The sequence below is a fragment of the Gopherus evgoodei genome, chromosome 6 (assembly GCF_007399415.2).
Source record: "Gopherus evgoodei ecotype Sinaloan lineage chromosome 6, rGopEvg1_v1.p, whole genome shotgun sequence".
Taxonomy (NCBI): Eukaryota; Metazoa; Chordata; order Testudines; family Testudinidae; genus Gopherus; species Gopherus evgoodei.
The window spans coordinates 35785087-35798411 of NC_044327.1; the positions used below are offsets into that span (position 1 = coordinate 35785087).

The 13325-nt window shown below is 39.4% G+C and overlaps 1 protein-coding gene across 4 annotated transcripts in view; it reads right to left on the minus strand.

Moving 5' to 3' along the window:
• Positions 1-13325, minus strand: part of CEP78 (centrosomal protein 78) — a 52146-nt gene that overhangs the window by 24664 nt on the left and 14157 nt on the right. For all 4 annotated transcript variants that reach the window (XM_030567246.1, XM_030567247.1, XM_030567248.1 and 1 more), the window contains exons 7-10: positions 8006-8180; positions 5799-5912; positions 4776-4840; positions 1061-1169 (exon numbers count right to left, since the gene is read on the minus strand). In XM_030567246.1, coding sequence (XP_030423106.1) covers positions 1061-1169; positions 4776-4840; positions 5799-5912; positions 8006-8180 — 463 coding nt within the window. The remainder of the gene's footprint in view (positions 1-1060; positions 1170-4775; positions 4841-5798; positions 5913-8005; positions 8181-13325) is intronic.

Consider the following 13325-nt stretch of genomic DNA (forward strand, 5'->3'; position numbering starts at 1 on the left):
CTTCTCAGTTCATTCTGCATGAGCCTAAGTACACAATCTACTGAAAATATTGCTATCCTCTCAAACAGAAGAGGGAATGGAGCACCAAAAGCACTAATCCAGTGTACAGGGAACTCAGATAACTCACAAAGAATGTTACTAATTCTATCAAGCACCAGGAAAAAGGAGAAGGAAACAATAAGGCCTGGCCTAGACACAGTTTCTGTACCAGTAGAAATATTTTGGTTAGGGTGTCAAATTTTACTGCAATAATTATACCAGCAGAATCACTCATATGGGCACAATTATACTGGTATAACAGTGCTTCCTGTAAAAGAAAAGGAATAAATGATACTGATAAAAGAACCTTTATACAGATATAACTGCACTAGGGGGGCTTGTACTACTTTGACTATACCAGTAAAGTTAAAGCAATACAAACTTTTGTGTTTAGACAAACCCTTAATGCGGCCTGGTCTCTTTTATGCCCAGAACAGGAAGGAAGCAGTGAAATTTGGCTGAAATAATTCATTTATGTTAAATTCAGTTTTGCCGAACTAAAAGAGGGGAAAACTCTACAGCTGAGGTTTTCCTACCTATGTTCTACAAAGGAAAGTACAATTAGCTATGTCTAATGTCATCAACATAAAAAGGTATCCCAGTTAATGACTAGAGTGATGATCAACATGAGAACAGAACAAGAGATCACCAGCTAGTATTTTAAATCTGGGGGATGGCTAGTGGCTAATTGTTTGTTCAAGAATGTAGTTTCAATGGTTATTTCATAACCAAAAGCACTGCATCTATTTTCCTCCCACTCACTGTTCTTCTTCACAAAAAAAATTCTATTTATTTTTCTCTCACTATTAAGATCAACATGTACAGTAAAATCAACATACAGAGCTGAAGTGTTTGTATAAAGTCAATGAAAACTGGGTCATTACAATTTGTATTTGCCATCCTCTTGGGACCAATTTCACTGCCTTCTTTCTAGACAGATGGGGTCATGTAGGAAGCAAGAACTGACAAGCTTAGTAATAACTTTCGATTTCTTTCAAAGAGAAAGGGAAGGCAGTATTACCAATACGAATAGTAGCTTTTCCTTTCCGACCACTTCCTAGGACAATAGTTCTTTTTTTTGATTTAGGTTTGAGAACTTCCTTTGAAGAAGGAGATGTCAGCCACTTGTACTAGAACATTAAATAAAAACAAAAAACACAAAAATCTCAAAATGTTAACTTCATTTTAGTAACGGATATTTCAGGAGGTACTAGCTTTGAAGTTTCATAACTAATATGCTAAAGATTATTAAATAAAATATTCAATATAGAAAAGTAAACTTCACGTATGTAGCCTTGTTAACAATTTGAGTTTTCAATAATCAGGAATGAGTTAAAAATCTTCAAGATTTTTAGAGGGTGTGATCACTTATTATTTAACAAAATAATTTCCAACTTAATTGGATATAAATATAACATGATACCATCTGCAGGCAAATGTTCCCAGAACACCTCTAGGGCACCCCATCCAATTTTTCTTCCTCTATGCAACAGTTCTCCTTTTATAGTAAGAAAAACAGCACATGCTCTGTAAAAAGCAAAAACTGGCACTTGCTTTCCATGCTCCCCTACAGCGCTGACTCGTAGGAATGTCTGGCTCCAGCCAAAGTTCTCCAACGTAATAAAGACCTTCTAGTAAGATATTATATTACAAATAAAATACAGCTTTTTTAAAAAAAAGCATCAAGGTTTTTTTGGTTTTTTCCCAGTGCTTGCAGTGATAGGGCACGCCAATAGGGCACACTTATCTCAAGAATTCACACTAAAATTGAAGTGTACTGAGATCAAAGGAAAAGCAGTGCTTTGAATTTACTGTTTTCCTTCAAGGTGACACCAGCTGCTCTAGATGGTTCTCAAAAAGGACTGGGTCTGACCAGTATTTTTCTAGGTTTATATTCCAAGTATTTATTCCAGTGTTTTGCTTGCTCTTTAAAGTACGTGTCTCCATGTTGTAGATATGACGACACTTGGAAGCCACTGGCTCCAAAAAGCTTGGCATCAGTACAACAGCATTTGTCACATCAGAAAATCCTACCACCGCCCCCCATTGCGTAAAATTATTAAGAGCATTCTGGTAGGATTTTATGATTCTCTCTCTTACTGTGGTGATTATCAGAAAAGAATGTTAATGTAAAAACAGCTTTGTCTTTCTCAGCTGGTCTGCCTTCCTTGTATTGAGAGTCAGATTTACATACTTTATGGACAAAAATAAGTTTTTACTACTTTTTACAGCAGAGCCAACAATTATGGGAAAGTTAACTGGACTCTAGCTCATGAATCAACAGAAAAAGATTCTGCAAATGAGGCTTAATAAAGTAATGACAAAATACAAGCAAGAGTGAACATGGCTGGACTTTCAGAGTCCAGGTTGGATTTGCAGGTCTGACAGTTAGAAAGAGGGGCTACTTGCCATTTACGGTTGTTCTTTGAGAGTCACCTCTGCATTTTCACACTTGTACTCCCATTTCTGGGATATACTATCCCTGGTATTGAGATGTGGAACTGTTTTGAAAAGCTGTGTCCTTTGGGAGGTGCTTCATATAAGGGTGTGCAATCCCAAATTGTCTCAGTTCCTTCTCCCTAACCACAGAGGCCTGATGCTATATGGAACTATGAGACAGAAGAGAAGGTATGCAGAGAGAACAAAATACACAGACGTAACTCTTGAAGAACACTAGTCACTGGTAAGTAATCTCCCTTTCTTCAAGGTCTTGTGAGTCTTCCCACATGTGAGAGAGTAACAAATAATGAGATCCACCAGCAGGACAGCGAGCTAGGAGTTTAGTTAAATATGGATTGTAGCTTAAAAATTTGCTAAACTAAGCACTGGAGCACAATGTAAAATCCAAAGAATGGAGTCTAGTGAACACTTTCACCAGACACCAAGTTGCTGCTGTGCTTATCTTCATTAAGAGAACTTGCCTAATGCAATTATGTTGCTGTCATAACTATAAAGGGAAGGGTAACAACCCTCCTGTATACACTTCTATAAAATCCCTCCTGGCCAGAGGCACCAAAATCCATTTACCTGTAAAGGGGTAAGAAGCTCAGGTAACCTGGATGACACCTGACCCAAAGAACCAATAAGGTGACACAATACTTTCAAATCTTGGAGGGGAAAGGCATTTGTTTATGCTCTTTGTTTTGGGTGGCGTTCGCTCTTGGGACTAAGAGCGACTGGACATCAATCCAAATCTTTCTGCACAAGTCTCTCATATTTCAAACTTGTAAGTAACAGCCAGGCAAGGCGTGTTAGTTTTATCTTTGTTTTCTCAACTCGTAAATGTTCCTTTTGCTAGAAGGTTACCTGTTTGCTGTAACTTTGAACCTGAGGCTAGAGGGGGCTCCTCTGAGCTTTTTGAATCTGATTACCCTGTAAAGTTATTTCCATCCTGATTTTACAGAGATGAACTTTACTTTTTCTTTTAATAAAATTCTTCTTTTAAGAACCTGATTGATTTTTCATTGTTTTAAGATCCAAGGATTTTGGAGCTGTGATCATCAGGACTAATTGGTGAGGGTATACTCTCAAACCTACCCAAGAAAAGGGGTGTAAGGACTTGGGGGGGGGGGATTAGTCTCAAAGCTACCCAGGAAAGGGGGGGGGTTAGGGACTTGGGAAATATTTGGGGGAAGGCAGAGTTCCAAGTGGCTCTCCCCTAACATTTGGAACACGCTCGGTGGTGGCAGCTTACTGTTAACCTAAGCTGGTAAAGATGCTTAGGGGGTCTTTCATGCGGGTCCCCACATCTGTAACCTAAAGTTCAGAGTAGGGAAGGAACCCTGACAGCCGCATTGGCTCTCCTGGAGTGTGTATTTTATAATAGGGTGTGCTGGTTTCCCACCTGAAATGTAACAATGTTTCATACATCTCCTAATCCAGTGATAGCCTCTAGTAAACAGGTCTCTCACATCTCCCCAAATGCTACAAATAACCTACTGGATTGTATAAAAGGTTTGGTATTTTCCAAGTAAGAGAAGAACACCCTATTTACACTTGAGGTTGGGAAACAAGATTCCCATTGGTGGAAATGGGGTCTGGAGAAGAACACAGGGAGAGAAATACATTGTGCTAGGTACCAATCTGCATGGAGCTGGGATGGGGCCTCATAATGCCTTTAACCTCGTGTACCACAGTACAAGATTGTGTGGCCACCAAAGCTGATGGCTGTCCCAAATGGTACCAGTGAGGTAAAAAGATATCCAATAACTGTACACCAGGCACACAATGGACATATGCAATCACTCGAAGAAGAATTTAATTCACTGATTTAAGAAGACAACATATTTTTTAGGCTAGGTGTTATTTTCCTAACCTAAGGAATTAGGAACACAAACAAAGAACTGCTTTACTGAGAAATTAAGGTTGACCAATTAAAGACCACTAAACATCAGGACTTCCAGAAGATACAGAACTTCCAACAGCATTTTTAACTTTGTTATATTGTACATATGCACTGTTTTCTATTTTTCTTATTAAATATCTAATTCCTGTTTTATTAGTTTACATTGTAAAATACATAAGATATACAGGATGTTCAATATGGCATAGTTAATGCTGCTGCTGGTGCTTTAACTTTTGCATTTTCTAAACTGCAACCTGAACATACACTTAATTTAATATTAAATAAAAACAGTTCTACTAATCTGTACAGAATCACGTGGTGTCATAATATCACGGTTTGTTTTAAATCCAAATACAGACAAACAAGTCATTCCAGAATGCCTGAAACATACCTCTGAACTGGCACTGTTTCCATTCATGAGAACTCTTTCAATAAGTTTTTTCATCAAAGTGTGATCTAAAGTGAAAACAAAATTAATTCATTTAATCAATTTCAATATTAATTTATTTTTAATAAAATATTCACTAGGGCTGTCAAGTGATTTAAAAAAAATTAATCGTGATTAATCACACTGTTAAACAATAATAAAACACCATTTATTTAAACATTTTTGAATGTTTTCTACATTTTAAAATATACTGATTTCAATCACAACACAGAATACAAAGTGTATAGTTCTCACTTTCTATTTATGTTTTATTACAAGTATTTGCACTGTAAAAAAACCCCAAAAGAAACAGCATCAGAGGGGTAGCCATGTTAGTGTGTATCCACAAAAACAATGAGGAGTTCGGTGGCACTTTAAAGGCTAACAGATTTATTTTGGCATAAGCTTTCATGGATAAAAACCCCACTTCTTCAGATGCATGGAGTGAAAATTTCAGATGCAGGCATAAATATACTGACACATGACAAATATATTGACACACTCCCTTCTCTCTGTGTGTCAGTATATTTATGCCTGCATCTGTAATTTTCACACCATGCTAAAGAAATAGTATTTTTCAATTCACCGAATACAAGTACTGCAGTGCAATATTTCTTTTATCATTTTTACAGTGCAAATATTTGTAATAAAAAATATACACTGATTTAACACAGAATACAATATATATGAAAATGTAGAAAAAATCCAAAATATTTATTAATTTCAATTATTCTATTGTTTAATAGTGCAATTAAAACTGTGATTAATCACGATTATTTTTGAGTTAATCATATGAGTTAACTGCGATTAAATTGACAGCCTTAATATTTACACAAATAAAGCGAGATAAAACAAGTCAACATCTCCCTTGGCAAATATTCAGTAAAATCTGGTTTAATTCTTCTGCAAATGCTAAATTTTTTAGAAGTTATAAATGAAATATCTTTGTTTTTTAATCAGAATGGAAGGACAGATAAAAGTACATACCAATTAATGGATTTTTTCTTACATCCAATATCACTAGAGTTGTATTAGTTTGAAAAGCATCTAACAATGATTTTGCCCCATCATTGGAAATTCCACACTGCTGCATGTCAAGTGCTGAAATGTTTGAAAAAGGTTAAACATTACTCAGTTGCATCACTTGAACCAATAATTCAAATAATGAATCTATCCATAATGAAAACATCCACATGCATGTACCTAAGAGTCTTGCAAGTAACCAAAAATAAATAAATAAAATAGTATTCTCAGCTCTACCCAAGGGAGAGCTAAGGTAATATTTTAAATGCAGGATGGAAACTAACATTTAAGACAAAGCTGCTGACAGTGTTCCCTCTAATTTTTCCCCACCATGTGCGGAATTAATTTTGTTATGTACACCAATATGGAGGCGATGTGCTACACACCACCTTCATATTGGTGCACATAACAAAATTCATGTGGTGGGGGAGGAGCTGAGGGGTTCGGAGTGTGTGTGTGTGGGGGGGGGGGGCCTCTGGGCTTGGGCATAGGGTTGGAATAAGGGCTCCGGCTGAGAGTGTGGGCTCTGGGGTGGGACCATGGATGAGGTGTTTGGGGTGCAGTCTGTCCCGGGAAGATAGGACTCCACTCCATAGCAACACCTGGGCTGGGGGGAAGGGAGCTTCTCCCCGCTGCAGCAGTTCCAGGACTGGGGCCATGGGATAGGCGGCTCTCCCACAGCCGCAGCAGGTCCGGACCAGGCTGGGTTGGGGCTAGGGAAGGGGCGCACCTCCCCTAGCTGCAGCAGGTCTGTGGCTGGGCTGGGTCCAGGGCTGGTGGAGAGGCATCTCTCCTGGCCGCTGCCCTGAGTGCCTGCACGGTGCTTAATGGGAAGCTTAGAAGAAACTTAGGCTGAGGGACAAACATGAAAGAAAATAAATATTTGTGAATAAAAAAAAGGATTGCTCTTTAAAAAGTTTTTAAAATACTGAAATATCAGCAGAATTTAAAGGCTTATGTTTAAATCCAGAATATTCTTGACTAGAACGTCTTTTTTGCACTAAATGATAGCAGTTGTATAATATTTCTAAACAACATTTAAAACTAAATTAAAAAATCCCTACCACATCATCTCATACACTCAGTTATCTTTATGATTGGTTTTGAAAATTGCTAACTTGAACAGCAGTGAAGCAAGGTCTAATATGCAAGGCAATATTAAATGTAATGGTGCTGAACACCAACCAACAGCTGCTGGGAAAAAAATAAATAAATTCAATAACTTAGATTTTAAATACTGGCTTCAGGATTTCACGGTGGGGAGGGGGGACACACAATCATATCACTATGCAGATAACTGCACTATCCAATACTTTTAAACTTGCTGCAGCTTTGCCATTTCTTGCAATATTCTTTCATGCTGTACAGCCACAGTATTTTCCCAGATGTGGTCCACAGTCAAACCTACTGAAAGGTAAAATAAATTCTACAACCAATAAATTACTCCAGATTACAGAGCTGTAAGAAAGCCAAGACATCTGGAATTCTATACCCACCTTAGCATTTATGTACAGTAGATGAAGACCCTTATAAGATAGCCACCAAAATTTGTTCAGGAGTTTCACAAAATTACAGTTACCAAAATTAGAATTAAATATCAAGTAGTGTCTAACTAATCATCATGAAAACATTATTTCTTCTTTTTCAATAAAACCTCTCCACATATTGGCTACTAGCTTTATATTTTGTAACTATTATCCCTAGCTTGTTAAATACTTAAATTTAAAAATTTATTACCTATACATCTATTACAGATGCAAATCAGCTACTGTTAAGACTACTTCTAATGTGCCTTAGAAGTAGGGTGACCACACGTCTCGTTTTGGCTGGGAAAGTCCACTTTTTAAGCCCTGTCCCAGGGGTCTCGATTTTTTTGGCATAACTGGGAATTTGTCCCATTTGCTCTTGCCATCTGATCATCAGATGTCAAGATCAAATAGAACAAATGCGCGGTTTTGCCAAAAAAGTGGGGCATGCCTCCCACTGGGACATGGAGGAATGTTCGGGGTGTGGGGGGGACAAGGGGGTGGGAGAAAGAGCAGCAACACCAGCCCCGCACAGCAGGCCTCAGGTGAGCAGTGACACTCACCCAAGCTCCTCCCGGTCTCCCGTTTTACCTTTGGGAAATATGGTCACCCTACTTAGAAGAACAAAACAATTTTTTACAATACCTTTCAGCCACAGGTCTTCTCCAAGACATTCTGCAAAGGCTCTAGCCCCTCGATCACCAACAAGTGTATTGCAGTTGAGAGTGATACGCCTCAAACCTGCCATGCAGTCAAGATCAGGTCTCCTATAGCGCAGGCTTTCAGCCCAAGCTTCACCATGTCTTTTCATTGCCTGATGCTTTGAAAACAGAGCAAGTTAACATTAGTGGTGAGGTGAAGCCATCAACACTGAAGGAAAAAAAGATTAATTACAACAATGATTCAACTACAATTACTATTATTGAAATGAAATAAAACCTAACTACAACGTTACTGAATTGAAGAAATACACACAATCATGCTCTTACACATTAACTCTCATTCTTATTACTGATAAATTATTTCAGGAAGTAAAATATAAACCAGGTTCAGAGAACTCCTTAGGAATCTCCCTGCCTCCCTGTTATCAAGCAGGGACAGATATAGACTCTTTGACACTTGTGTCTTAACTAACAGACACTTCAGTTTAAACACACCTTAAAGTTCTACCATATTCTCTTCTATTACTGAAAAAACTATTTAAATAGTTTTAATCATTATGAGCTTGTAATGTTAACTATAAGTCTTGAATTGCAAACTTGATTTGCTCATTAAACCGAGAAACGTAGGGCTGGAAGAGACCTCAAAGGGGGGGTCATCTACCTCACCTCCCCAGCAGAAGAATTGACTACCTAGACCATCCCTGAGAGATGTTTGTCTAACCTGTCCTTAAAAAATACCAATGGCAGGGATTCCACAGCCCCAAGGTAACCAGTTCCAGAGCTTAACATTCCTTATAGTTAGAAAATTATCCTAATATCCAACCTAAGTCTTCCTTGCAGAAAATTAGACTAATTACTTCTTGTCCCACCCTCACTGAACATAGAGAACAACTGATCGTCCTCTTTATAATAACCTTTCACATATTTGAAAACCATTACCTGGTCCCCTCTCAGTCTTACCTTCTCAAGACTAAACATGGCCAATTCTTTCAATCTTTTCTCATAGGTCATGTTATCTAAACCTCTTATGTTCCTTGATCTCCTCTGGACTTTCTTCAGTTGGTCAAAATCCTTCTTAAAGCATACTGCTCAAAACTGGATGCAGTTCTCCAGGTGAGACGTCACCAGTGCCAAACGTTATTCTTGCGTATGACATTCCTGTTTAAATATCCCTGAATGACACTTGCCTTTTTCTGCAACAGTATCATATTGTTGACTAGTATCCAATTTGAGACCAACCATAACCTCAGTCTTTTTTCTACAATACAAGTGCCTAGCCAGTTATTCCCCACTTTATATTTGTGCATTTGATTTTGCCTTCCTAAGTGCAGTACCATACAACTGTCTGAATTTTATTTTGCTGATTTTATGCCAGTTCTTCAATTTATCAAGATCGTTTTGAATTCTAATCCCGTTTGTCGAAGCTCTTGCAACCTCTCCCAGCTTGGTATCATTCGCAAATTTTATGAGCGTAACTCTCTGCTCCATCATCCAAGTCATTAATGAAAATACATTACAAACAAAAACACAAGCCAGATCCCTGCAGGACCTCATTTGATATGTCCTCCTACTTTGACTGCCCTTTGAGAAAGGTCTTTCATATACACATAACATCCCTAATGCAAAAACCGCAAAAGCAAGGAAGAGATAAGCCATCTAGCAAGTTTATAGCTTCTTCGCCTTCTCCCAGAGACACAGATTTCCCAAACAGCACACCCACCATATACCACTCAGCATTGCTGGGTAGACAGGGAACAGTGTCATTCTTCATGTCCTACTATTGTTTTAAAACCAAAATTTATAGTACAAAAGAAAACAACAATTAAGCCTCAAAACTGGCATTCTAGAACTTTTAAGGTAGGTGATGTTTTTCCATCAGTAAAAGGATACCAGCCCCACAACTGTCTTCATGAATAAAGACTTCTCTAAAGTCTTCTTCCTGGGTAGCAGTAACTCAGAGACTTCAGGGTCATGGTGGATAATCAAATGAACACGAGCTTCCAGTTCAACACTGTGGCCAAAGGCCTAATATGATCCTTGACTGCATAAACAGGTGGATCTCAAGTAGGAATAGAGAAATTATATTACTTCTGTATTTGGGACTGGTGTGAATACTGTGGAATGCATCCACTTCTGATGTCCACAATTTAAGAAGGATGTTGATATATTGGAGTAAGGTCAAAAAGCCATGAGAATTATTAAAGTACTGGAAAACATGTTTCAGAATGATTGAGCTTCTTAAGTCTATTATTTAGCTCAACAAAGAGAAGGTTAAGGGGTGACTTGATCAGAGTCCATATATACCTACATAGGATACAGGTGCTTGATAATGGGCTCTTTAATCTAGCAAACAAAGGCAGAACAAGATCCAATAACTGCAAACTGAAGCTGACTAATCAAACTGGAAATAAGGCACATAATTTTTAAGGGTAATTAATTCTTGAAAAAAATGTACCAAGGTTTGTGGAGGAGTCATCATCATTGGCAATTTATTTATTCTTTAAATATAAGAGAGATGACAAAGAAAAGAAGGGTATCTAACTTGGAATAGAGAGACATTATCAGATTATACAACAAGATAGGTAATACAAGTAAAATCAAACAAATTCTCCAGAATCACTTCTTTAGAAAGGGGATGAGACAGAAAAAAAAAAAGAAGCAAAAGGAAGGAAAAAAGGGTATTGAAAGTGAAGAGAGGACCAAAGAAAAGCGTGAAAGGTAGATAAAAAAGAATAAGAGAAAAATGATGGAACAGAGAGGAAAGGGTAGCGCGCGGCCGGGGGAGGGGAAGAATTACAAGAGGTGGAAGGAACAGAAGACGAGCGGTAGCAAGGGTCTTGGAGGGCACTGCAAACAAGGTTACCCAATGGGGAATTAAATTGGATTATTCCAATACTTCCAAAAATGCAGACCATATATCTATACGTTCATCTTGGTTGTTACTATTGCAAATATTTTTTATTGCACTGCTGGCAGGCTAACCACGTCAGAATACCAATCTTTGGTAGCTGGGCACCTTTGGAACTTCCACCATTGTAGAATTAAACATTTGGATATGATCAAAGTTTCTCAAAGGATTTCAGTTTCAAGACAAATTGCATAGGTGAGGAAAGGGTATGAAGGAATCATTTTCAATTACGTGGTTTATGCTCAAAATCTCTTTTTAATCCTATCGGGCCAAAGAATAGGTCTATGGGCAGTATAGGCAGTTTTTCAAGTTATCCCAAATTAAAGACAATGTAATAAAGGATATTTAAACTCAGAAGCAACCACACACAAGGCTTTCCTAGCAGCAAAACTGTGACTGATTTCTCCCTAAGGAAAGGATAGAAGTCTAAGTTTGGGACTAATTCTGGTGGTAGTGGGATGACAATTCCCTCCTACATGCACAACCGGGGCTGGAGAAGATGGGAATTAATATGAGAACTGAAAGGTGGGTAAGGAACTGATTAAAGGGGAGACTAAAGGGGATCACGATGAAAGATGAACGGTCATTAGAAAGGAGGGTAATTACTAGTGGAATTCTTCAGGGATCATTCACGGGACCACTCTTATTTAATATTTTCATTAATGACTTGGCATAAAAAGTAGGAGTGTGCTAATAAAATATGTATATGACACACAGTTGGGAGGTATTGATGGTATGGAGGAGAACTGGAATATCACACAAGAAGATTTGGACGACCTTGAAAACAGGAGTCTTAAAAATGGGATGAAAACTAATAGTACTAAATGCGAAGTCATGCACTTAGGGACTAATAACAAGACTTATCAATGACAGAGGAGGAGAAAAAGTTAGGTGTACTGGTCAATTATAGGATGACTATGAGCTGCAAATGCAATCCTACAATGTATCAAGTGAGGTATTTCCAGTAGAGTTAGGGAAGTGTATTACCACTATACAAGGCATGGGTAAGACCTCATCTAGAATACTGTGTGCTGTTCTGGTCTCCCATGTTTAAAAAAGAAATCAGACTGGTCCAGAGAAGGGCTACTAGGAGGATCAGAGGAACGGAGAGGGAAGAGGTTGGCTTGTTTAGCCTAGCCCAGTGGTTCTCAAACTTTTGTACTATTGACCCCTTTCACACAGCAAGCCTCTCAGTATGACCCCCTCTTAAATATATTTTAAAAGTGTTTTTAAAGTTATACCACCATTATAAATGCTAGAGGCAAAGCAGGTTTTGGAGTGCAGACTGACAAGACCGGACATACTTGGCAACTTCCTTGCCCATCCCCTCCCAGTGGAAGGACTTCCCCAACCGGTCCTTGGTTCTGTTCACCCCAGCATGGCCACTGGGATGATCATGGGCTAAGCTTAAGAGCTTCCCCTGGTACTTAGTTGGAACCACCAACTGTTTTTGCGGCTGCCATTCTTCCCGGTGTCCACCAGAAAGAATCTCCTTGTATAAAAGTCCTTGGTCTATAACAAACTGGGATCGATTAGAAGAGCTGAGAGGCGGTGGGGTGCTCCGTGCCGCCGCCCAAGCTTTCTGAAGGCTGTCATCTGCTTCCTGCTCAGTCTGGAACTGTTCCCTTGAGGCTGGGGTCACCAGTTCTTCCTCAGACTGGGGACTTGGGCTTGGTCCCTCTGGAAGCGATGTAGGTGATGGGGTTGTTTCCGTTGCTGGTGAACCGCTCTCCGCTGGTGCACCTGAGGTTCTTTCAGGCTCTGGCTGAGCCTTTTGGGTATGGCTGTCTGTTGCTTCTGCCAGTTCTGGCTCGTTGGTGCCCTCTGGCGTTGAGTTTGAAGATGTGGTTGCAATTGCTGGTACTGGTTGCTGTTCCAGTTCCGGGCCTGGGACTGGAGGTGCTGTGGCTGTTTCAGTGGTTGGCATGGAATCCGGGTCCATTACCTCTGTCTGGGTCTCTGGTAACACAGACGGAGTGCCTGTGGACGGCTCAGGAACAGGAATGGGTCTGGAAGCTTGCCTGGTTTGGCTGTGTGTAACCATTCCCACTCTCTTGGCCCGCTTCACCTGGTTGGCCAAGTCTTCCCCCAGTAGCATGGGGATAGGATAATAGTCATAGACTGCAAAAGTCCACATTCCTGACCAGCCTTTGTACTGGGACAGGCAGTTCAGCTGTAGGCAAGTCTACAGCTTGTGACATGAAGGGGTAAATTGTCACTTTGGCTTTTGGGTTGATGAATTTGGGGTCTACGAAGGATTGGTGGATAGCTGACACTTGTGCCCCCGTGTCTCTCCACGCAGTAACCTTCTTTCCGCCCACTCTCAAATTTTCCCTTCGCTCCAAGGGTATTTGAGAGGCATCTGGGCCTGGGAATCTTTTAGGTGATGGTGGTG